Source organism: Cyprinodon tularosa, unplaced genomic scaffold (assembly GCF_016077235.1).
Source record: "Cyprinodon tularosa strain WSP-4 unplaced genomic scaffold, ASM1607723v1 ctg463, whole genome shotgun sequence".
Taxonomy (NCBI): domain Eukaryota; kingdom Metazoa; phylum Chordata; class Actinopteri; order Cyprinodontiformes; family Cyprinodontidae; genus Cyprinodon; species Cyprinodon tularosa.
Genome location: NW_024039189.1, coordinates 746,951 through 771,315, shown reverse-complemented (window position 1 = coordinate 771,315; position 24,365 = coordinate 746,951). Strand labels below are relative to the sequence as shown.

Sequence of the window (24,365 nt, the reverse complement as noted above, 5' to 3'; positions counted from 1 at the left end):
TGTTGACTGTAAGCTGGTGGGGTTTTAGACGGCAGCTAGTGCTTGTTAAGGTCTCTCTTGAGGCCAACCAGATGGAGGCTGTAAAGGCTCAGTAGCAGTGGATTTAAGTGGCTGTGCCAGGACGGTGTTAAATGAGGCTTACCCACGTGCTGGATCCACAGCGATGCCAACAGGACTGCCAGCGCCGGTTGGAGAGCCGTTGTTGGTGATGATAGTTTTACGGTACTGTGCTTCTCCTCTCAACTTTAAAACCTGGCCAAACAAAACAAGTGAGCAAGTAGAAAGATAAACAAAAAGATAAATAAATGAATTAATCTCACCTCAATAGACTGTGTAGCTGGGTTGGTGTAGTAAAGGTTCTCTGTGATCCAGTCCAGAGCCAAACCTACAGGAGAGCCCAGAATGGCCGCGGGGGCAAACTCCGTCCTGTTTGTACCGTCTGACCTAACCCTGTGGATCTCACCCTGTTGGACAAATTTAAACATTTCTTCAAGCTAACATCACCTACAGTAACATGGCCAGACTTCTACTGTCTGTGAACCTCTTACTAAGGAGACAATGATTTGAATAGAATTGTAACCACAGCATAATTATACAACGAAGACATAACTGAGGTTTGCTTATAGTCTAGCATCTTAGAAGACACATTGCATGGACTCACAGGGTGTTCAACCCAGTAGATCGTCTGTTCTCTATCATCGAAGTCAACATCATAGCCGTTGTGAAGACCAGCGACTGGAACCATGGCATCATTGCTCTTGTCCTCCGGGTTCAGTGGAATACCATAGATGATGCTGTCTCTCACAACCACCAGAAAGGGATCTTCAACTAGTAGAGTAGTACAAATCTGTCTTAATTTCATCAAAGGAAAGTCTGAAATATTTCCCCGAGACACGAGAACAATGATTTAAAAAAAAAACAGGAAAAAATGTTGGGGGAGATGAAATACGTTAAATGTCATAACTTTAACATCTAAACAATATGAATTTATATCATTTGGCAAAAGGAAATAATATTTAGCAGCAACATGAGAAGAGAAAAACTTAATTTCAATAATTATTTCTCAGGTAAACCAAGCCCAATCTAAATGATACATAAACACCTTTTAGTGATCCGATACTTTTTGGGTTTGCGTAAATAAATGTTAACTTTAGGTGACATGCATTTGATTTAAAGGACTGCTGTGTTTTTGTACTGAACCTTAAAAAGGGAATATGAAACACAGTTATACATAAAACGAAACATATTTACCATAAATTTGGTTGAAAAAAGATTTTATTTAATGTTATGAAAGGCAGTAAGAGCCAATTTCTTTTTAAATTTATATTTTGGTCAGGTAAATCTAAAATGGGTTTAAAAAATGTTGCACTTTAAATTAGATCAACAATTTTTAGATGGCTAAAGTGTGTAAAAGATGATGATTTTTTTTTTTATCAGACAAAACTCAATCAAAATTTGCACTCTAATAAATGACAGACATTATGCAAGTGTATTTTATTTTTCGAGAATAAAGTCTAAAACCTGACTTATTTACAAACTTACAAAACAGATCCTGAGCTACAATTAGGTGCAGTTTCACACTGTTGCTTCCTATGTAAAATATTTGGTGCAAATTAGGGATCTCATGCTAGAGTACCTTTATCTATAAAGAGGATTGACTGGTGAAAGCCGGTCCTCCAATCTGATTTGCTTTGTCATCAGAGATTAGAGTCAAGGAATGGTTGTAGGGTATTTTCATTCTTGGATAATCGTTGGCTTCAAAGAGAGATTGCAGTCTGCTTGGTTTGTAGCGGCAGAAACCTGAGATGAGTTAAGCTGCTGACCTAAGGTGGACTCCTTGGACCTCATATTAAAGGTCTCTTGTCCTCTTCAGATCATGAAAGACATGTTCATATGAGTCTTAATATTTATGACCTGAGCCGCAGGTTACAAGGTATTCTAAATGGGAGGCTGTTGACAGGTACCTGATTCAATCTTTAGTACAACAATGCTGTTTACAAAGATTTCTCCTCTTACAAAAGTTAAGATCAATGCACAGAAAGCATGTGAAAATCACATGGGGATTAGCAGTTTTGTTTTTCATAAAAGTAATGACTGCTGAGATGAAAAGTTGATGAATATATCAACTTATCAGCAATATTTGACCAGATTTCCTTTTTTTTATCAATTTAAGTGATGAGTGTTTTCCTCCTGTTGGCCGGCTGCATACCTCTGGCACAAGTGAACTGGTCGGCTGCCAGAGTCCAGCCTGAGGGGCAGGCACATGAATAGTATCTTGGTCCCACAGCAGAGAGTAGGCAGATATGTGTACAGGCGCTCCCCAAGCAGTGGTTTCGCCCTACAAATTGAAGAGAGAGTCCCGTTAAGTGATCTTTGCAGGTTACATGACATCCTGGCTGCAGCCAACGTGCAGCCAGAGATTAAATTAGTGCAAAGTGGACTTACATATGGCTAAATCCAGAAAGTTACAAACACTGTAGATATAAGACACGCACAACTTTTTTTCTCATCACTGTTTGAAATCAGAAAAAATCTTTTCCTTTTTTGAATCTGATGGAATTACTATAAATATCCATAAGATCCACCTTCCCCACTCATCTGGACAGATCCCGGACTATTGCAGGCCAACGCAGAGACACACAACCATGCACACACCTAAGGGCAATTTAGAAAAGCTAATTAACCTATCAGTCATATGGTTTAGCTGAGGGAGGAAGTCAGAGTAGTTGGAGAGAACCCATGCATGCATGGGGAGAACATGCTAACTCCAAGCAAAAAGATCCTAGGCTAGGAATCGAACTAGGACCTTCTTACTGCAAGGCAACAGTGCTACAAACTGTGCCACCATGCACCATTTTTGTTATTTTATCTAAATTCAGGAATTCTGCTTTTATACTTCTTGGCCAGGATATCCTTGTAAAAGAGATTCCACATCCCAATTGATTTATTTCCTGATAAAATAGAGGTAAAATAAAACAAGAAGCTTAAAGAAAACTTTATTTAATGATTAGGAAAGCCAAAATTATGAAATTTTCACTTTTTGGACTGATTGATTAAAACTAAACGGAGGTATAACTTGTGGGACACAAAAATGTAATGAAAATAGCCAAGATATCAGGAAAAGAGTTATGGATAAGCACATGTCTGGATGTGTAGCTTCCAAATGCCAGCAGGGGCTGCTTCCATCAGTATACAAGAATAAAACCATGCCGATGCCCAGCCATCATACCATACAGGAAGGAGATGTCCCAGTATGAATTGTGCAAGGCAAACTAAAGAATATATAAAAAATATCTTGTAAAGATTCTTATTGAAGATAGTAAGAGTGGAGTTGTCCAGTAACACAAGTCCTGTACTGCTGTAGCCTGAAATGCCATTCAGTGAGGAAGAAGCCAATCCTATACCTGCTGGTTGTCTGGTTGGGTGCACTGCCACAAGGCCCATTGGTTGAGGTAAGTTAAACAGCATGACTGTCTGGTTCTCGCCATGCCACTTATGAGCTCGCATCACTCGGTTGATGTATCTGTCGGTCCAATAAACGAAATCCTCAAAAATGGTAATTGCGTGCGGATGTTGAAGTACCTTTTTTAGAGAGCAACAGAAGAAAAACAATGGTGTCCTACACATGTTATCAAAAGGTACGATAAATGTGTTCCTGCCCATAATTAGACTACTAGCACCTCATGCACTCACCAAGTCACTGGCAAGGACTTGTTTTCTGTTGTTGCCATTGTAGTCGCAGTAGTCAATGAAGTCCAAATAGGCATCAGCAAAGTATAGCAAATTATTTGGATAGTCTATGGTTAAACCATTAGGCCAGTACAGTTTGCTGCTTATGATGACTGTCCTGAGTTTCCCATCCATGCTTGCTCTCTCAATGCGGGGGTTCCTTCCCCAGTCAGTCCAAAACATCAGATGAGCACTGGAAAACAGAATAAATCCTTAATTACTGACTTTCTTTGCTTTTAATATATTTTCCATGTTGCAATGACAGACTTAAAGTTTTCCCCTTTTTTTTTTACATGATGGAACAACAAAAAAAAAAACATAATTTCTTTGGCCTTAAGCTAATTTAAAAAGAAATGGGCAAAAATCTTAGTCTATAGATGGTTGGTGCAAACCACCTGTTTATGGAAACAGGGAATTTAGTCAGTATTGTGAATACGTCTGCTTCCTATATACCTATCTCACACTCACCTACTACTCATAATGTTTATTAAAATGTGTGTTTTTTGTGACCAAATGTTAAAGGTTTTGAAGGAGACATGAAAACTTGTTTCTGACCTGTCTCTGGGGTCCAGCACAAGAGCTCGAGGATTAGTGACATTTTGGCTAACTAAAACAGTCCGATGTGTTCCATCCAGTTTGGACACTTCAATTGTCTCCAGGACATAGTCCGTCCAGTATAGATTCCTGCCAACCCAGTCCACGGCCAGGCTCTCTGTCACAGTCACTCCACTGTCAAATATCTATCGTAAAGATAAATGAACATATCACTACGATAAATTACCAGTAAAATGGTTCTTACACATTGTTCATTTAAGATTATTTATTTGCAGCCAATTAAAAATAATAACAACAAATGTTACTAAGGCAGATAATTCTACTTTAAACATTAGAGCCACAACTGAAGAAAGGAAGCAATGAAGGATGGGAAGAAGTATAGAAGTAAAAATAAAAAAGGAAAGCAAGGACATAATGAGGGAAACAAATAAGAAGTGGAAAGGTAAAAGATAATATGAGGAAGAAAGAACATAAGGGATGGAGGAGGAGGGAACAGAAAGAAGGATAGTAGTAAGAGCATCACAAGGAAAAGGATGGAGGGGAGTTAAGACACAATAAGGAAAGAAATGAGAAGTGTAAAGGAAGGTGAAAGAGTGAAGGAAGAGCAGAATACGGGGAGAAAAAGGAGATAAGTAAAAAGATTTAAGGTAGCGATGAACACATAAGAGGAAAGACGAAAGAAAAAATACAGCATTTGAGTAAATGAAAGAAACTCTGAGCACGATTTAATTTTGTTTCTTTATACATTTCTAGAACTGGAATACATTTTTCTAAATGAAAATCCATAATTTTCCAGAATGCATAGAAATCTTTCAATTAGTCTTTCCATTTCTCTTTGACTTACCACAGCTCTGTCGCTGCCGTTTATGTTAGAACTCCAGATTCTGTCCTGGCTTGTATCAGACCAGTACACACGGTTGGAAACAGAGTCAAAATCTATAGCCACAACATTGCGTCCGTCTCGAATCAGTGACCGAATCACATTTGGTTGAGCGCTTATTTCATCTTGGATGATTTGATTTCGACTGGCCACAAGTAGGAAGGCTTGACGTGAATCTATAAATAAAACATATCAAAATCCAGTTATGTTTATTTTAAGACAAGAAAAACACTTCAGTTCCAGTGTGTGTGAGTTGACAACAGCCAGACAAAAAGACTCTTAAATAGACCCTGCTCAAATGGCAGTCCTTCAGGAATGCACTTATGTGCAAATAATGTCCTATTGTACGGCAAAAGCTTTCAGGCAATTATCTGTGAGGGAAGAGGAGCTCATGTCAAGCACACTCCCCTTATAAACAGTCCTTTGTTTGTGATTATGTCCTAATTACCGCGGCGATGGCCAGTGACTGACATATATGTTATTTGCCTTATCTTTTGAAATCAGAGGAGCAAAGAAACACAAAAAGAGAAGAAAGGCAGTGTGTCCGTCTGGATGTCTGGGGGCCAAGTCCCACTTTTTTCCCCCCATGGCTTCTTCCAGCTGGACGAGTGGAGAAATCAGATACCTGTTTGACTGGTAAAAAATGCTAAAAGCCAAGATCACAGTAGGCCTGATATTAGAAGTATTTCCTTTAAAAAATATATAATTTAGATTATTTAAAACTTGATACAGATGTCCCGTACCCTGAAGTTTTAAAAACATTTCTTCCCCTTACCTGAAGCCTTGCAGGTACGCTGGTCTGCTTCAAGAGTGTAACCCTCCTGGCAGTGACAGCGGAAGGAGCCCCTCTCGTTAAAGCAGTGCTGGCTGCACAGTCCTGGGGGATTACATTCATCTATATCCTCACAGGTTTTGGAGTCATTGCTGAGCTGATAACCAACAGGGCACGTGCACTGGGCCCCAAAAGGCCCTTGGATACAACCGTGTGTGCAGCCAGCGTTGTTATCAGAGCAGCTCTCCTGGTCTAAGTTTAAAGTAAGAAAAGGTTTATTTAGAACAGAAAATCTGGAGAAAAAAGCCTTTAATATACATGCAGCTTTCTAGAAAAGACTAATAACATTAACAAAGCAAAAACTATATCCTCAGAAATGCTGTCCTGTGTCAAAGCTAGGTTATGAATGTGGTGCATGGTGATTGATGGAAATTTATAACAGAAATGATTTTGCATCTGTTAAAGATAAATCTAAACTACTTGCAACAATTCTGTTAGGGATTGAAAGTTTCTTCCTACCTGGTAAAGGCTCGTCTGAAAGTTGGGACAGAGGCAACAGGAGGGGAAGGGGAATCAAAGATCATTTTCGGGTCAATACAAGACAAATCACACACATGCTTGATTTAAACACAAGAACACAAAAATAAGTAGGTGACTTTGAACACAATTTTTCTGTGATGTGAAGCGAATGCTTTCAATGTATTACAAGAGTTTAATAAAAGTGATGAATTAAAAAAATCAGGTTGAAATAGACTGTTAAGTTTTTCATTGAATGGGTGAAAGTTACTGAGAATACAATCATGGCTTATGTACAAGTAAACATTGTATGCACTTAGAAAATGATGTATAAAATGAGCATAAAAAATTAAATAGAAAGAATCTGGATTCAATTCATCAAACAAATCTCTAATTGATTTCATTTTTTTAAAATTTGTTGTGTTTTTTTTTAGATTTCAATTTAATAAATTGGTTGTTACACTTAACAGTTTTTTCTTATACCTAAGCAAAATGTATTCTATATATTAAGATATGGGTAAGAAAAAAATCAAACTTGCTTTCTGAGTTTGTTTTTTAGCGCAAGCTGAAATAAACAGAAGATGCCACTTACTGCAAAGTGGAGACTCATCAGCGCCATTGGGGCAGTCAGGTGTGTTGTCACACACTGTGGTAAGATTGATGCAAACACTGTGACCAGGACACTGCCACTGCCAGCTTGGACATCGGAAAGGTGGTGTGGGACAATCTCTTTCATCGCTCATGTCTCTGCAGTCGTTGTCTCCGTCACATATCCAGCTGTGCAGAACGCAGTTTCCATTATCACAGCGAAACAGCGTGGAAGGGCAGGTCCGGGGAGGGCAGGCGTGGTGTTCATCGCTACCATCCTGACAGTCTGGATGTCCGTCACATTCCCATGAGGATGGGATGCAGCTCCCATCAGATTGACATTGAAACTCACTCTCATGATGGCACATCCCGGGAGGCCTGGTGGCTAATAAGGACACAAGCATGTGGGCCAAAACAAGTGATGTCCAAAATCTGACCCAACCATTAATCTGGTGGACCAAATCAAATCTTTTTTTTTTTAAATGGTTAGTACGGTAGTCTATTAAAAAAAAAAGCAACTACTGATGCATGTAGTTGGGTATCTATGTATTGTTTGGTCAATCCCAGGGAGTTTGAAAAATCATTGTCTACTATTGCTTCCACAACTTACTATATATTGGTTTATTCAGAGTTTCTGCAATGATATCCTAGCATTTTTCAGCCGTTACATTATTCATAAAGAAAACTGACATTGGTTGGTTCAACTATCTCTCTCTCCATGTTGTGCTACTCAGACACCCTCAGTTGTCCAGAAGAGTTGTGCAGCAGAAAGGAGCTGAAAGGCTTTTCATTCAATTTTAAAACCAAAACCCCAACTTATTGAAGAAAGAGAACACATTTTTGAGTGCACAGATGATGATTACACAGAACAGTGTTTAAATATGAATTATAGGGTTTTAAATGTGCTAGAGTTAGGCTAACATTAGACGATTAAAAGAGAAAATAAGCACCACCAACAACTGATGAGCAAAGTTACCATTGTTAACTATAACGGACGAAATGATGAAAACTAGAATTTTCATTAACTGAAATAAAAATAAATAACTTAAACTGCCATAACAGTTTACAAAACTAATTTACAGTCCTTTGTTTTTTTTGTGTGACTTTAACATAATTAATATGTGGTCTAATTTCTGGTTGCTGTTTTGGTTTCTGTCCTTGTACAGCATTATCCCAGCAGATGTTAGGTACGGCAGTCGGATCATTTGTGTTGCGGCAGTGCTCTGTCCTTATATGGGAGTTTTATTATTTGTTTTTATTATTTAGCCTTATAGTCGTATTACATAAAATCATCAAACTATGACTGAAACTAATGAAATCTAAGAATTAAAAAAAAATAAAAACTAAACCAAACCTTATAAATACAAAAAAATTTATGAAAACAAACTAAACTTTCAAATCAGAAGTCAAAACTGGATAAAAATAAAAACTAATGAACCTTTCAAAACTATTTAAATCTTGCTCAAGAGATATAGAATGATTTTGAATAACATACTGAGAGGCTTTAATCTGTATTTGCCTCAGGATTCTGTATTAGCCATACTACTAAACAACTCACATGGATGTACATGAGGGACAAACATCTGATTAGGACTTAGCTAATATATCTACATAGTATAAAACAAAGAAAAAACAATAATGTGTGATTAATGAGCACCAGAACAGTAAGAATACTTACGACAGTTTTGCTCATCAGAGTGGTCGCTACAATCGAAGACACCATCACAGCGATAGAAGGAGTTTATACACTGATGCCCGCTGGCACACTTGAACTCACTCATTGTGCAGTTGTAGACTGAAAAACGTAAGTACAAAAGAGGTAATAATCAGCACAACAGATGAGAGGAATAAACTAGGAGCTTAAAAAGCATCTTTCAAAGTATACACTGGGATGATTATCAACAGTTTGCCCAGCAAATGTGTTTCTGAACTACTAAAATACCTCACAGTTCAAAATGGTTTTTATAGCTTTGTGTAAGATAGAATTAAACCTGCTTCAATGAACCTTGGCATAATTAATTAATTAATTACAACACAAGAGCAGCAACTACTCACTGCATCCCAGCTCGTCTGCTCCATCCACACAGTCTCTGTCTCCGTCGCAAACATAGTTGGGGTCTATGCAACGGTGGTCGGGACACTGAAACTGTCCTGGGTAGCACGTGGCACCCATATCTGAAGGACAAAAATTCAATTTATTATTAGCCCCCAGTGCTGACGTTTATATATAACTTAACTTTCTACCACTGGGTTAACAGCAGATTCAGCAAAAATCCCTTAAGCACCATTTAATATCAGGAAATTAGGTTCCTTTAAAAAATTATTAATCTTTTCTCAGCAATTTCTTGAACTGATGAGGATAAAATTATGATTCATTTTTGATTTATAGGACATAAATTTACCTTGTTAGCCCTTTTGTATGTTTTGGAGGAAAATGTCTCCGATTATATATAAACACAGCATTTGATCCCTTTTTTTTCAGTTATTGGTAACACGTAAAAAGATGCTTTTAAAATCTGAATTAATTATTAATTGTTCTTTAATGAATTTTTGAACAACATCAAAACATCTGATATGTAAATGGAGTGCAGTGGGGGTTGGTGCAAAGAAAAAGTTTTAATTATAATTAAAAATATTGGAATAGAAAACCTCTATGCCTGATGTGAGTGAAAGGTCTAAAATGATCTATAAAAATCAGATATTAAGATGTGAATTGTGAGATGTGACAAGGGTGGACATATGTATGTGTTGATATAAAAATTGTTATTGAAAATAAAAAGTTAAAAAATAAAAAATAAAAATAATAAAAAATATTAACAGCACAAAAATTATTGGCACTCTTGCGATATTAGCTTTATTGCTAATTGGAAGGCAGTTGACCCACACAGATGCTAGAACACATATAGAGATAAACATCAAAATAGACCACCAGCCTATTTCTGCTCTGTCACAAGCTGCACTTTATGTAAACACTACTACATGCTACATTCCTATGCCCAATATTTAATCACAAGGATGTGTTATGCTTCTAGAAGTGTTTCAGACTGTTTTCTTTAAAGTGTTTATTTTCTACTTTTCTCAATGTATTAATTTCTTTTTATTAAATCTCTTTTTTTAATTCATATTGAGTTTTTTAAAGGTATTCTCTAAGGAAGGTTAGAAGGTTGGTTAGAGCATTGTGCCTGGGTCTCGGAGGTTCTGAGTTCAACTCCCACAGTTCAAGTCCCACGGACTGTCACTCTGGGACCCTGAACAAGACCCTTAACCACAGACTGCTCCCTGGGCTCCGCACTGTCCCTTTTTGTCACAATTTGCCCACAATCAGCTACTTTCAATTAACTAAGAAATTGTAAATAAAACCTCCCAAAATCTTTATTCTTTATTATTAAAATTATTCTGGTATGTTGTTAAAAGAAAAAATCATTGAAACCTAACTAACCCTAACAGGAAAAATCTAATTGTATTTACTGTAAAAATAAATAAATAAATAAAAGTAAAAAAAAAAGCGATGTAATTTTAATAAATGTTTGGATTATTCGCTAAAATAATACTCTCTTCCATTTATTGTATAGGAACCATTAAGGGTTCCAATAATAACATGTTTTTTTCTGGCTGAATTTGTTGAAAAACAGGCATGATTTTTCTAAAATGCTTAAAATGGAGTCATTTATTTAATTTCCCTTTTGGACTAATGAAGTATTTTTGAATTGAATTGAATTGAATTGAATGACATTACTCATTTTCTAAACACCTCTAACTGGGGTGCCTATATTTATGGTGGGATTTTCTAAAGATACTCACAGCAGTGGACTTCATCAGACCCATCCCCACAGTCATTATCTGTATCACAGAGCCAAGTTAGCGGGATACATTTGTGGTTGGCGCATGTAAACTGATTGGCAGGGCACGTTCCAGGCACCTGTGTGGGGCAGTTGAGCTCATCGCTGTTATCAAAGCAATCATTGTGCCCATCGCAGTGCCACCTTGCTGGCACGCACCTCTGATTGGCACAAGTGAAGGCCGAGGGGGAACAAGTCATATCTAGAGGACACAAAGAGGTTTCGCTTTGATGTAGAACAAACAAATATTACCTATGGGAAAAAAGGTGTGAGACATGTTTAATTAGTCAGGTTACTGTTGATTCCGCAATGGAGTTCATCAGTGTTGTCATGGCAGTCATCAACGCCGTCACATTTGAAGCTGTTTGGGACACATTTGCCGTTGCCACAAGAGAAGGAGTTGGCTCCGCACTGCATTGTAGGGGGCTCGTTGGAGGGGTCCTCCACACACGTCTGCTGGTTTGGCGACAGCTTCATGCCATAGGGGCAGCCACACACTCTCTGGGAGTCTGGAGCAGGGAAGCAGAAGTGGCTGCAGTCTCCGTTGGGATTTGTCTGCCTGTTGCAGAGGTTGGAACCTGAGAAGGGGTAGGTGGGAGGGTAATGACCAGGAATATGACTGAGGTCACGCTTACAAGAACAAGAAAGTTAGAGGAGCAGTGAATGAAGCTACTGACCGATCTGAGAGTTGGAGTTAAAAGACTTGACATGCATGATGTGGCTGATTCCTCTTCTAATAACAACCATCTGCCCACCGTCAGTTTTCCGCACACGCACGATGCCACCCAGTCGCCAGTCGGTGAAATATGCATAGCCTTTGTGTGAAAGGAGCAGCAGAGCATGAAATATGCTACTCTATCTCTCATCACCAACTGCTTCAAGTAATTGCTTCTTTGACATGATAATGACTAAAGTTAAAGGAAAAGAAACATTCATGCTCTTTAGATGTAAAGGACTTACCATCAAATATAGTAAGGCCAAAAGGATGAGAGATCTGAGTGATGCGGTCCAAAGAAAGCCTGTTTTGTCCATTAAAGTTGCTGTGCTCAATCTTGTCAAAGAAAGCATCAACCCAATACAGACGCATGGAACTGAAATGTGTTCAAATCAGAGAGGTGACTGTAGCAATAAGTACAATAAAAGGATGGATATTTATTTAAAATGATTTAGAATTAAACCTATTAGAGTGTAACAGAAAATTCCACAATATCGACTTATGTTACACCTGATAGACTGTTTCTATGATCGACTGTGCAGAAACTAAGCATTTTCCAATCAAAGAACAAACTATAATCAGCTGCAACAGGTCACAGCAAAACTCTTCAGTGCAGAAGTCTTAACTGCAGCAAGAAAGAAGTTCCAACTGAAGTCTAAAGCTGTAAATAGTTAAAGCTTTAATGCAGGCCTAAATCAGCTGTTGCTTCTGGTATGGACTTTAGCAAATGACACAAAGCTAAGTAATTTTTGATCTTGTTGGACAAATCCAATTCTATCGGGTCATGGACTATTCTGGATTTGGAAATGTTCGCAGCGTTTTGACAAATCTCACAGGTGAGGTAATGAAAAGGCCAACAGGGAACTACACACTAAGCTAGGCTAATTATGTTAATTGCTAAAAGTTTAAATTGATTAAAAAACTTTATTCATCTAACTCTCCAATCCAAGTATTAATAAGAAATGTTAGCCAATTAATAGCCAATTAAACTATTGATCATTGTAATAATCACACACACAGTGTGACAAAACCTGAAAATAATTATGAATCAGTGAGTAAAAAATAAAAACCCAGCTCTATGAAACACATTTATAGCTGCAAATATATCGCTATCTGATTTTAAAAGGGGAACGTGATTGTATTGTTTGGTGTAGGAAAGAATATTTGTGATATTAAACTGGTTGGTAACATACTTTTAATAATGAATAAGCTTTAACTTTAAAGTAGTGTTTCAGTTTTGTTAGGACTCTGTTTGCAGTGAAATTAAAACTCACTTTACATCTGTGTTGTTAGTCTCAATTAAATTACAACAAATTTGTTTTTCTTTTCTCTAAATATCTCTTTAAATGTACACAAAAATGTTTGTGTATTTTCTAGGATGCTGAGGGTGACAGCTTTGGGACTATTTTAGACTAATTGTTTCATTTTACTAATTAAGCAATGTGTTAAAAAAATATAATACAATGTGGGGCTGTTGTTCCGAGTGCTCGGATGTAAGATATTTGGCTCACCTCCAGTCAATTGCTAATCCATTGGGCCAGCCCAGGGTAGTGTTTACAATAGAAATGGCATGTGACCCGTCACCCCAAGCCCTCATAATCTTTGCAGGACGGTACCAGTCAGTCCAAAAAATATACCTGGTGAAACAACAAGAATAAAAAGATTCACTTGCATGTTTAATCTAAAAAATATCCAAAGTTGCTACTAAACATCTACCTGTGTGATTTATTTAAAAGTTTCTCTTTGACACGTCTGCAATGTAGAGCTTTTCTGTTTAATCCAGCTTCTTAGTGTTAAATACAACACTGGCCTTCATACTGGGCTAATCTGTGCAGTTAAACACAGAGGCCTCATGACTTTAAGACTATAGGAAATAGCCACTTGTTCTAAATTATATTATATTCAATCAGCTGATGGCCTAATAGTAGAAGGTTTATGAATGGATGATCAGTTCTTAGAATGTGAATCTAAAAATAGAAGGAGGATTTTTCTTTAATCATCTTTATCTGTAGAGATCTGTAAATAGGCATAATTTATAAAGTGAGTATAATAAATATAGCAAGAAAAACACATAAAATTAAGAAAAAAGAACATTAAAGCTCAAGAAATTCAGACAGCATATGACAAACTGAATAATTGCTAGAGCAAAATTTAGCTTTTTTCTGTACATTAACTCAGCAATAAGACATTAATACACAGTCAGCAATGATCAAACTAGACATGTGCTTCATGGAACAACATAACCAACATTTTTCTGGAAAATGTTGCAGTTTGTTTGGATTTACCCAATAATAGGATGCACCACGATGGCCCTGGGGTTGTTCAGGTTCTGTATAATGGCCCTCCTGGACTTATCAGCCAGTCTCAGGACGGATATGCTCCTGTATCGTGGGTCTGTCCAGTAGAGGTTTTTCGAAATCCAGTCATAAGCCAGATCCTCCACTCCCTCCACTCTGTTAGCCGCCAATATCTCCCTGCCTGCACAGATCAAAGCAGTCAGAGCACTGTCTTACTGCAAGATGAAAGAGGAACACATTTAAATAAATAAGCTGTCAGCTGGAATTTTCCTCTCAGAGCAACTCTTAACACAACTGCTGATCAGAGTAGATTTTTTTCTGCTCGTCTCTGTGCATCTTTTCTAAAACATGGGAGGAAAGCTTCTTTTTAGGTTTTAAAAAGCTTGGTTAATTGTTACAGATCCCTTTTCTACCATCATTAGATTCCTTGATCTCTTAACCCCCTAAACCAGTGTGAGGATGCATGGTAGAGCAGAACAGCAATACTATTATGATTTTAGCTTAATAGAGTTAAAAAAATATAGTCACCTGTTCCATCCACCTTTTGTTTGTAAATAATATCTTTTGCAGAGTCAGAGAAAAAGATGGCATCATCCTCAGCGCTAAAATCCACACCGACGAAGTAGGAGGGTGATCCGGTGACCGGCAGGATGATGTCCTCCTGGGAGGACAGGTTAAAGGGGATTCCTCTCACAGCCAGCTGGCTGGAGAACAGCAGAAACTGCCTCACAGCTGGATGGAAGGCAATAGAAGAATGCAGGAACTAAAACAGCTTTCAAAGGCAAGGAGCTTTGCAAAAAAATAATAAAAAATTGAAGAAAAAAAGATTTGATAACAAATCTTAACTTACGCAAACACCGTTTGCCATCAGCATGCAGATCATAACCAATGCGACATTTGCAGCGATAACCAAGTCCTCCATTGTCACTCCTGTGACTTAAAACACAGATCTGCTCACATCCACCGCTGTCCACACTGCAAGGATTTGGCACTAGAGACAGGCGGAAAAAAATCAAAAACACTTGATTTTTAAACATTATAATCCTTAACAACATTTGCTGGTTCTAAAATTAAAACTAGGGAAGCAGGATAGTGTAATTTTTGCTCATATCAGATAATTGTTTCTGAAACTTTGAAAAGCTTTAAAAACGATCAGCACCACTAACAGGTTTACTTCATCTCTTCCGTAAGACTCATCCATCAATTGGGTGCCTGCAATCTGGGCAGGCATAATCCTCACTGATTGTCAAAAAAAACAGTACCTTATATATTAGTGGATTATTAGTAAATGGCTCATGAATATCATCCATCTCCAATTACAACAACACTTTTAAAAAGTGTTAAACTACACACATTGAGCAATCTTCCTGTTATTGGAATTTGACCATTTTCAGCTAAATTGGGCCTTATTTGAGTAGAAAAAACAAAACAAAAATAATCTTCTTTAAGTTGAAACGAACCACATAAAGGTGCTATTAGGTTGTGCAGACAACAACACTCTTTATAGCGATGCTTCTAGTTAAGTAAAGAAGAATTAAAGCTATATATGAGTTGTTTAAAACATAAGAGTAACACAAGAGGTGAAGAAAACTATTCCAAGCAAGTAGCGATAGACTTCAGGGGGAGCTGATGTATTACTTCCTCCTGTTTCATACTTTTGTCACAAAATGAGCTGCATTCCCCAGGGTAATCATTTGTATCCCTTAGGAAACATTTTGTTAACTTTTGAAGGGACCAAACCGCCCAGCACATACTGGCTGAAAAAGCACAAAAATGCAACAAAGAATTCAAAATGAAACATTATTTGCAATTCATTTAGGCTGCAGGAAAGCAAGATTTTCAACAGATTGCACTGAATCTGAATTTACTAAAGTGCAAAGTCAACCTTCTTTCAGCCTCTGTCTGTTATACACTGTCAACCTAAGCCAAAGTACTTATATTAATTACTACATTTAACTTTCATTTGGGTTCAATTGAGTATTTCTGAAGTCTGAGGTCCAGAATACTCAGAATATTTCTTTTAACATCAGAACTTTTGATGTATGCATATAAATCTTTGGAATTACTATACTTAGTATACTGAACTAAATAGAAGTAGAAGTTATTCTAGACTAAATCATCAAAATCTTTATTAGAAGGTTAGAACTTTATGAAAAGTGCAATGAAATTAAAAATTAAACATAACTCTGATAAGTGCCCATCTGCTAACAACTGCAGGGGGGCTTCTGTTTAGGATTTCAGCTACTAGAAAGCTTACCTTGTGGTTGCTTTAGCTGATGTATAACTGCTACTCCATGTGGGGTGTGAGATGTAGTGTAAATCACATGTGGATTGCTGTCAGTAAACTTGTTTGCTTTTATCACGGCCATCTTGGTCCAGTCCGTGAAATAGACATTGTGCTCAAACAGACTGATGCCAAAAGGATGTGGGACCACAGCCCCCCCATGGGCAACGGTTTTCCTGTCAGAACAAAAATGGCAACACAGTAAGTATTTAGTAATAATGGAAATATCTCTTTGTGTATTTGTATTTCAAATTACATCTAACAGCATTTCAACTTTTTTAATCATTCATCTAAAGGTATTTAGGATTCAAGCTTGAAAGAGTAAAACACATGAAGTACCTGTGCAGACCGTCATAGGTTGCCGTTTCAATATAATCATAGCGGCTGTCAACCCAGTAGATGCGCTTCGCCTCTATGTCTAGAGTGATTCCAGAGGGCCAGCCTAGTTTGGTGCCAATAATCCCATAACGATTGGTACCATCCATGAAGGCCCGCTCCAGGCCTGGCTGACCGTTTGCTGCCTCCCAGTCTGAGAAGAACATATACCTTTAAAAAAAAGAAAAAGAGAGGTTTCTCAATGTATGTGTGGAAAAGCAACACAAAAACACATACCTGGCCTAAAATTGTACAATTAGAGAACTTTTTATAATTAGGCATCTACAGTAGGATAACTCTATGTGGGTGGCAGGGCATCCACCAAAGAGCTAAGCAATACTTTGAGATAAGGAGTTTCTGTGGAGCCACCTGGCTGCCGCTCTCCCTTGAACTACACTATAGGATTACAATGAGGGTCATCACTTACATTCGTCCTCACTAATCTCTCTATGGCAATCTGTTAATCTCAAACATCCCACCCAATTATTCCATGCTATTGGAGCAAAGCAGATTGTGGGGACCGCTGTTGGCTGGATTAATTAAACGATGAAGAAAGGGGCATGCGCTTACCCGACAGTGGGGTCCACCGCCAGTCCTCTAGGGTTTCCGAGGTTTTCAGTGATGAGCGTAACCCGGTTGCTTCCATCCAAGTTCACCATTTCAATTCTATTGACGCTGGCCTCCACCACATACAGTTTATTGTTCACCCAGTCCACTGCCAGATTCTCAGGATAGTCAACTGATACATTTAAAACCACCTGCATGTTGGAACCATCCATATGCACAGAAAACACCTGGAGATAAAAGATGCCATTGTGGTCAGCTTATTAGTCCGCTGATGGGAAGTCCTTATCAGATTAAAAGGAAATTACTGGCATTTAAACCTAGAATGGTATCTTATTAACAAACTTTCAAGTTCAAATTTCCTTTTTGTTATTAGTTGCTCCTAACAAAAGCATACAACTTTTTAATTATCCCAAATTATGCAGCTTTTTATCTATTCCTGCTTTCCTTGTTTTATTCCACGTGCAGATCAGACAGGAACCAGTATGTACAGATATACGTTTTTGGTTTCCTTTTTGTTTGATTGTGTTTTTTTTTTCTTTTTTTTTTTTTTGGGGGGGGGGGGGGGGGGGGGGGTAAGCACATTTGCACAACTGCTTGTTTTTTCTAAAGGGGGACCTGCTTCACTTTTAACGCCTTTAGGAGTTTACGGCAGGAAAGAATTTCAAAATAAAAGCCTCCAATATATACGATAATACTGAAAAAGTGTGATTTATCAATTGGAAGTTGATTCTATATTACTGGTGTAGACACACCCATACCAGAATTTCAAAATAAGACACCCTGTACTCTGCTAAATAAAAGCCTTTGCATTTTACAGAACAATTCACTGCAGCATAAGACTCAAGCTTATAAACCAAACTCAGCCAGTTTTGGAAAGTAGACTACCAAAGCCTTTTATCAACATACCCCAATTGAAAATTTAAAAATAAAAACCACCCTTTCCACAGTAATAAAGCATATATTACCTTAATGATAGGGAAAAGGGTGATTTAAAATGTGGAAAGGGATTCCACATCACTTTTGGATCTGACCCTATCCTAGGACACGCCCATGCCAGACTTTCAAAATAAGACACCCTGTACTCTGCTAAATAAAAGCCAATAAGCTTTAGATTACAAAAGCCTTTTCACAACAGACCTACTGCAAACTTCAAAATAAAAGTCTCCCAATCATCATCTTTAAACATCATTATAGAGAAACAGAGAGATTTAATAAAAACATCAAAGGTATTGAAAATATTCTAACTGAACTAAAAATAAATAAATTACCAATAGGTGACGTAAGTTGTCGCAAATTATGGCAACATAAGCAGCCAAAAACTATGGCAATGAAAGTTGCTTGCAAGGTATGCTGACACAAGCTGCCACAAACTTAAACATAATCAAGCTATACAAGAAAGACCACGCAGAAAGGGGAAGATTCCTCCAAAAATGTATCAGGAATTTTCTAGTTGATTATATATCATTATCATTATATTATAAAATTATTTGATGGTGGTGCATAATTGTAAATAAAAGAAAAAATAAAAAAAAATTATGAGAATGTCTAATTATAATTTTGGCTAAAGTAAAAAATAATTGTTGTGCTTTTGTTAATAATAATAATTGTATAGTTAATAACAATAGTGTAATATAATAAATATAATACTTATTAGATTATATTCCTCAGTATTATTGTAGTGGCATTATCAATGGTAATATTGGCACTAACATACAAAGCTAACAATGTCATCATTGAAACAAAGTTTCGCCACTTGCCCAATTAATATAAGTAGGCCGATATTAAAAACAGATGTTTATTTTCATTCAGTTGCATTTTGTGTTTCAGGAGGGGAAGGGGAGCAGATTGGTCATGAGGTATTTGTTTGTTGATGATGCGTTGCAAAATCCTCGAGGTTTAGCAGAGATTCGATTTCACCGTCGTTTGTTGTTGTTTTTTTAAGGTAATCAAAGGGGAAAAATACATACATAAATACAAGAATACATATCTTCAATAATGGCAATATTAAAATAAGATTATAAAATAAGCCCAAATTTTTATATAAATATAAATTGAATTATGTGAAGATCTCTTATCAGCCCATGCCTATAGCAAACGAAACCTTTTGTGTAAAATGTTTGAGAGCGTTGATGAAGTTGCAGGTTAAAGATAAATAAAAATACCTCATTAAACGTGACATAGACAGAGAGTGTTTGACCTCTGAACCTGCTACTGTACCACTGTGAACCTCAAACTCAATCTGCAAGCCTTGGCACTATGCAGCCAGCCAAGAGGCAGGGCTTTTAGCAACTCTGCTTTTTATGGAAACCCGATCCAGATATCTAGAAAGCAGGATTTCCAACTGACCTGTTTAAAGAGAAACCAAAGACGTGGAAATAGCCAGGTAGTTTAACCTTTCCGGTTGCATTCAGATGCCCTGTTTGTGCTCTCCCTACATTTAAACTGACATACTGCCTTCGGTGTGACAATTATACAGAGATGCTCTGTCAGAGGTATGTTCCAGCCTTCCAGCTAAGCCATAGTAGCTTGAACCAAAAAGAAGCCCCAGGTCTAGTCAGGACAAAGCCCCTTTAGCTTGCAAAAGAATGCTTACAAATGGACAGCACCAATGAAAATGAATACAGCATGATTAGTTCTAACAAGATCGAGTTACAAAAATTAGGCCTTGGTATGTCAATATCATATGAGCCTATCAGACAGGCTCAAGATTAAGCCAGTTGGATTCTATTACATATCTTTTTCCCTCCATTATGAGCCAGCCACCACGGGACCACTAGCTATTCCATTATTATAGTATCAACATTGCTGATATTTTAAAAGATTATTAGAAGAATTTGTTCTTGGCTACTAGGAGATTACCTCAATTCATGAGAAAAACAAAAAGACGGGCACAATTCTTACAACATGTTGAAGTGGTGAGGAAGTCAAATAACTGACAGGAGGAAAATAAAAAAGGCTGAAAGTAGAAAGCACCTTATTTTGTATGGTATCTGACCAAAAGATCATACGCCGATCGTAGTGGAAGTCGACTCCAACAGCAATTCCTCTGTTCTGTGAATTGACTAAAGTGCGCAGACTGTTGCCATGGATGTCACCTATTACCAGATCTCTGCCGTTAGAAAAAACTAGGAAAGGAACTCCAGCTGAAATGAAGAAAAAGTGCATTAGAAGAAAACCTTAACATACGTTCTTATTAAAATTATCTTATTGAAACATCAGATTTTTGTTCCTAAAGCAGATTCCTGACAACACAGGAGAGACGTTTCTCTTACTATCACTATAATGATTTTTACCAATACTTAATTAGAGGTCACTGCTTTAGTAAAAACACTTTCTATACTTAAAGAAGCAAATGGACTCAATGAATCTAGATACATTTTTAGCAGATAAAAAAAGGTATAGTACGGACTACTCTAATGCACTTTATTTAGTATTATCACACACATAGTCATAAACCACTTAAAAGATATAATAAACAAGTTGTGAAAGAGCCACTCACTAGATACGTCTGCTCTGCAGTAGCGATGTTGCTCCAGAGTATAGCCCTCCCGACAGCTGCAGCGATGGGATCCTATGCGGTCCTCACACAGCTGGTCACAGACGCCCCACATGGAGCAGTCGTCAAAGTCTTCAATGTGATGGAATAAAAAAATTAAAAAACAGGATCAAAACCGAGGCCAACGCAAAACTAAACAGGCACACAGGCAACTACAAATTTATATAGAAATGTGCTCAATCTAACAGTGCTTGTAAACGTACCCAGGAGCAATTAACAAAATGTTAACTTCAGTCTCTTGTTTAAATAACCAGGCCAGTCGCATACATGTATATGTGAATATATGTGTATTTCAACAATATGTGTATTTTAACAGCTGCCACTCAGGGCTTACTAGCGCAGAATAGCAGCAAAATGACACACAGTGCTTCCAGTGGGTCACAGCATTCATCCTGAGCATCCTGAAGACAATCAGCACCCATTATTGATGTTTCCATATAAGAAAAGTGATTAAACGAGGATTAAAATTGGCCTTGTGATTCCAAGGTGGAGAGCAGTTCTAAAGCAGATGCAGCTCCAGTTTGACTCAGAGCTAGTTTCTCTCCTCCTGGACTGATGAGGAACAGCATGAAGTCAAATCATAGCTTTTGTTGGTGCTATAGATACTTATTAGACTTGTTTTGCCATGTTGACTCAGTTCAATGTAATACTATTATTGTGGGTAAATTGTAGGAGTTAGACCAGCAATGGACACTACTGTACATGATCATCACGTACAATCAGGGCATTCTCTCTTTAACAAATAATCTAAAGCTAAAACAGGTAACTGGTACTAGATTTTTTATTCCAGTCAGTAGTATCACCTGGTAGTTGTCCCTGCCTTGTCTACTCCTTGTAGTTATGCCGACCCTTACACTGACAGCAACTTGAGCATATTGTCTCTTTTATTTTCAATAAAAATGACACGGCAAGGAAAACAATAGATCCCACACTGTATACAAAATTAATGAAAACTAAACAACACAATTTTTACAGTCTGAATTTAATGGGATGAATTATATTATTATTCTAATCAAATGACCTGGTGTGGCATATTATTGAGCTTGATAGAAAGTTGTATTAGAATGTACCTTTGTTTTGGTCTGCACACAGAGTGCTCAACGTGCACCTCTAATGGTGAAAATGCACTTCTTGCTCCTTTAAACATTTCCATATATAGCCTTTTTAGTGCTACAAGTTTTATCAATATCTCAAATGTCTGATAACTCAGAGAAGGAAAAAAAATCATATTTTTATTTTACTTTGATTCAAATCTGAAGCTGGTGGTTTGAAATCATCCTCATTTGCTTTACATAATGACCCCATGTTGTGATAATAGCTGGGTGTCTTTACCGGCTTTGTAAATCTTGGAGACAATTTGTCCATTTCTCTTTGTAATGCAGATTAGATGATGACTCAACAAAAGTTAAAAATCAATCCACTGGACTTTGTTTCTGAGTTTGAATACATTTTGCTTCCCATCCAGGAAGGTTTTTCAGAAATGAGTTTGGATTGAAAAAGCTTCCTGGATGCGAAGCGAAACGTCTTCAAACTATGAAACGAAGTCCAGTGGATTGTTTTTTTTTTTTTTTTACTTTTATTTTAAATAACTATAACCTGGATGACTGAGAATCTTCACCAGCATTAGATGATGACTTTATCCTATTATCTCTTATTTCTTCTTCCCCCTATCCTGTGGGTCTTCAGACGTGATGAGAGTGAGGCTAATAGCCAACCTACTGATTATTAACTTTAAGGGTAAAGATGTAAATACCTATACAGGAACGACTGTCATTGCTGCTGACAATGTAGCCGGATGGACAGGAACATGCTCCTCCATTGGGGGATGGGTGGCAGTGATGCTCACAGCTCAAAGTAGCACACCTCAAGATGCCTGAACAACGGATAAATCAAACTATTTATCAGTGTTCATAATGACAAATTGGCAGAAAGCAACAAAAACTCTGTGTGTACTAACTGCAGTTGTGTCCAGCAGTGGTGTTAGTTTCATCCTCTCCATCAGGGCAGTCAGCCTGCCCATCACACAGCTTCTCCATGGGGATGCACAGCCCAGAGGATGGACAGGGCCACTCCCCTGGGTAACACTCCCGTGGAACATTATCTAACAAGAAAATACACAACTCACCTTTATTTTTGAACTGTAATAACAAGTTGTCTGCAGAGGAAAACAGTCATTTTAAAATAAAATACAAACAAATAGATAAGAAATGTAAAAAAAAATATATAAAAAAGAACAAAAATAACACATAAATGTCAAAAATAAACCAGATAAATAAAATTGAAAGGAGGCCTATTGAGGAAACACTATTGAGTAGGCCTGAACCCAAGGTTACGCTCAAATTCGACAAAATTGGAAAAAAAAGAGAAAATAATAATATTGTTGCTAATATTCATTGTTTCTATAACTATAAAGTACAAACTTTATGAATAAAATGTACAGTAACATTGTTTGAAAATATAATAGTTGATTGCATTATTTAGAACCATCCAAATTTTTACACAAAATAAAATATAATGTAAAATGGTTCATAACATAATTTATTACATAATAAAAGAATATACCAAACATCAGACAAAATGAAACTAGAAGGTTTTAGATGTGCTGCAAAATGAGAGCAACTCTCGAAACCATGCTGAAATGTCTCCACAGGAATCCTGATCTAAAGAAAATTGTGACTAAGGAGCTGTGGGGGTACGCAGGGGGCTCAGGGGGCTTCTGCAGCCCTTCCTTTAAAAACATACACTCTTCACAGCCATGTGGGGGGATTCTAAAGCCTCCTCGGGGGGCTGCGCAATCTTGTGCCACAAAGAGGCATTTGAATAACACACTTAAAGGAGTGCAGGCATAGCGTCTTGACAAACCAAACCAACCATGGAGACCAAAGATGAATCAGGTTTCTGTGGCCTCAGTTCCTGCCTGTTTTAGGGCTGTTTAACCTGCTAAATATCCACATCCGCTGCCTCCAAAAATGACTAATTTATTATATTGGATTAAAATTCCAGCTACTGTATACATACCACAGCCTTTTTCATCAGCATTGTCCTCACAGTCATCCTCTCCATCACAAAGCCAGACCTGGTGGATACAGCGACCGCTGGGACAAGTGAAGTAATTTCCTCTGCAAGCAGGATACGCTGAAGGACAAAAAGCCAAACTAATGTGTATTTATCCAAGCTAAAAGGTCGAAATTAACATTGTTGATTGAAGGAAAAACAGACTGTAGAGACAGGTTCTACATACTGCAGTTTAACTCATCACTCCGGTCTCCACAGTCATCGTCATGGTCACAGACGTAGCGTTGAGGAACACATAGCCCATTATTGCATTGGTGGAAGCCTGTATTGCAGTGCTGTGCTATGAAAAACAGAACACAACAATCAAAAGCTCCATTGCTATTCCTTCATCCATGTTTCACCTTTTGAATTTATTATAAAATAGATGGCTTACTGCAGTTTGCCTCATCAGAGCCGTCACGGCAGTCAAGTATATGGTCACATCTTTGAGTTCGGTTATAGCAGGCCCCATTGGCACACCTCATCTCTGTACACCGAGGGTAATCTGCAAGATTAAATCATCATCAGGCCAGTGTTATGCATGGAAATAGACGTTACAAAATGACCCCTTTATAGCTCTTAACACGTGAAAAACCTTATGAATGGGAAGGATAACAGACTAAAAATCAAAAGCACTA

At 37.5% G+C, this 24,365-nt stretch overlaps 1 protein-coding gene across 3 annotated transcripts in view; it reads right to left on the bottom strand.

Moving 5' to 3' along the window:
- Positions 1–24,365, bottom strand: part of lrp2a (low density lipoprotein receptor-related protein 2a) — an 85,129-nt gene that overhangs the window by 50,677 nt on the left and 10,087 nt on the right. For all 3 annotated transcript variants that reach the window (XM_038301205.1, XM_038301206.1, XM_038301204.1), the window contains exons 5-35: positions 24,122–24,232; positions 23,915–24,028; positions 23,692–23,808; positions 22,631–22,774; positions 22,427–22,546; positions 20,617–20,745; positions 20,091–20,260; positions 17,121–17,344; positions 16,515–16,721; positions 16,149–16,351; positions 14,742–14,882; positions 14,420–14,623; positions 13,880–14,072; positions 13,106–13,231; positions 11,840–11,970; positions 11,557–11,694; positions 11,176–11,457; positions 10,842–11,081; positions 9,096–9,215; positions 8,719–8,835; positions 7,045–7,425; positions 6,456–6,470; positions 5,940–6,188; positions 5,129–5,340; positions 4,285–4,469; positions 3,694–3,922; positions 3,405–3,582; positions 2,210–2,338; positions 662–828; positions 321–464; positions 143–252 (exon numbers count right to left, since the gene is read on the bottom strand). In XM_038301205.1, coding sequence (XP_038157133.1) covers positions 143–252; positions 321–464; positions 662–828; positions 2,210–2,338; positions 3,405–3,582; positions 3,694–3,922; positions 4,285–4,469; positions 5,129–5,340; positions 5,940–6,188; positions 6,456–6,470; positions 7,045–7,425; positions 8,719–8,835; positions 9,096–9,215; positions 10,842–11,081; positions 11,176–11,457; positions 11,557–11,694; positions 11,840–11,970; positions 13,106–13,231; positions 13,880–14,072; positions 14,420–14,623; positions 14,742–14,882; positions 16,149–16,351; positions 16,515–16,721; positions 17,121–17,344; positions 20,091–20,260; positions 20,617–20,745; positions 22,427–22,546; positions 22,631–22,774; positions 23,692–23,808; positions 23,915–24,028; positions 24,122–24,232 — 5,230 coding nt within the window. The remainder of the gene's footprint in view (positions 1–142; positions 253–320; positions 465–661; positions 829–2,209; positions 2,339–3,404; positions 3,583–3,693; positions 3,923–4,284; positions 4,470–5,128; positions 5,341–5,939; positions 6,189–6,455; positions 6,471–7,044; positions 7,426–8,718; positions 8,836–9,095; positions 9,216–10,841; positions 11,082–11,175; positions 11,458–11,556; positions 11,695–11,839; positions 11,971–13,105; positions 13,232–13,879; positions 14,073–14,419; positions 14,624–14,741; positions 14,883–16,148; positions 16,352–16,514; positions 16,722–17,120; positions 17,345–20,090; positions 20,261–20,616; positions 20,746–22,426; positions 22,547–22,630; positions 22,775–23,691; positions 23,809–23,914; positions 24,029–24,121; positions 24,233–24,365) is intronic.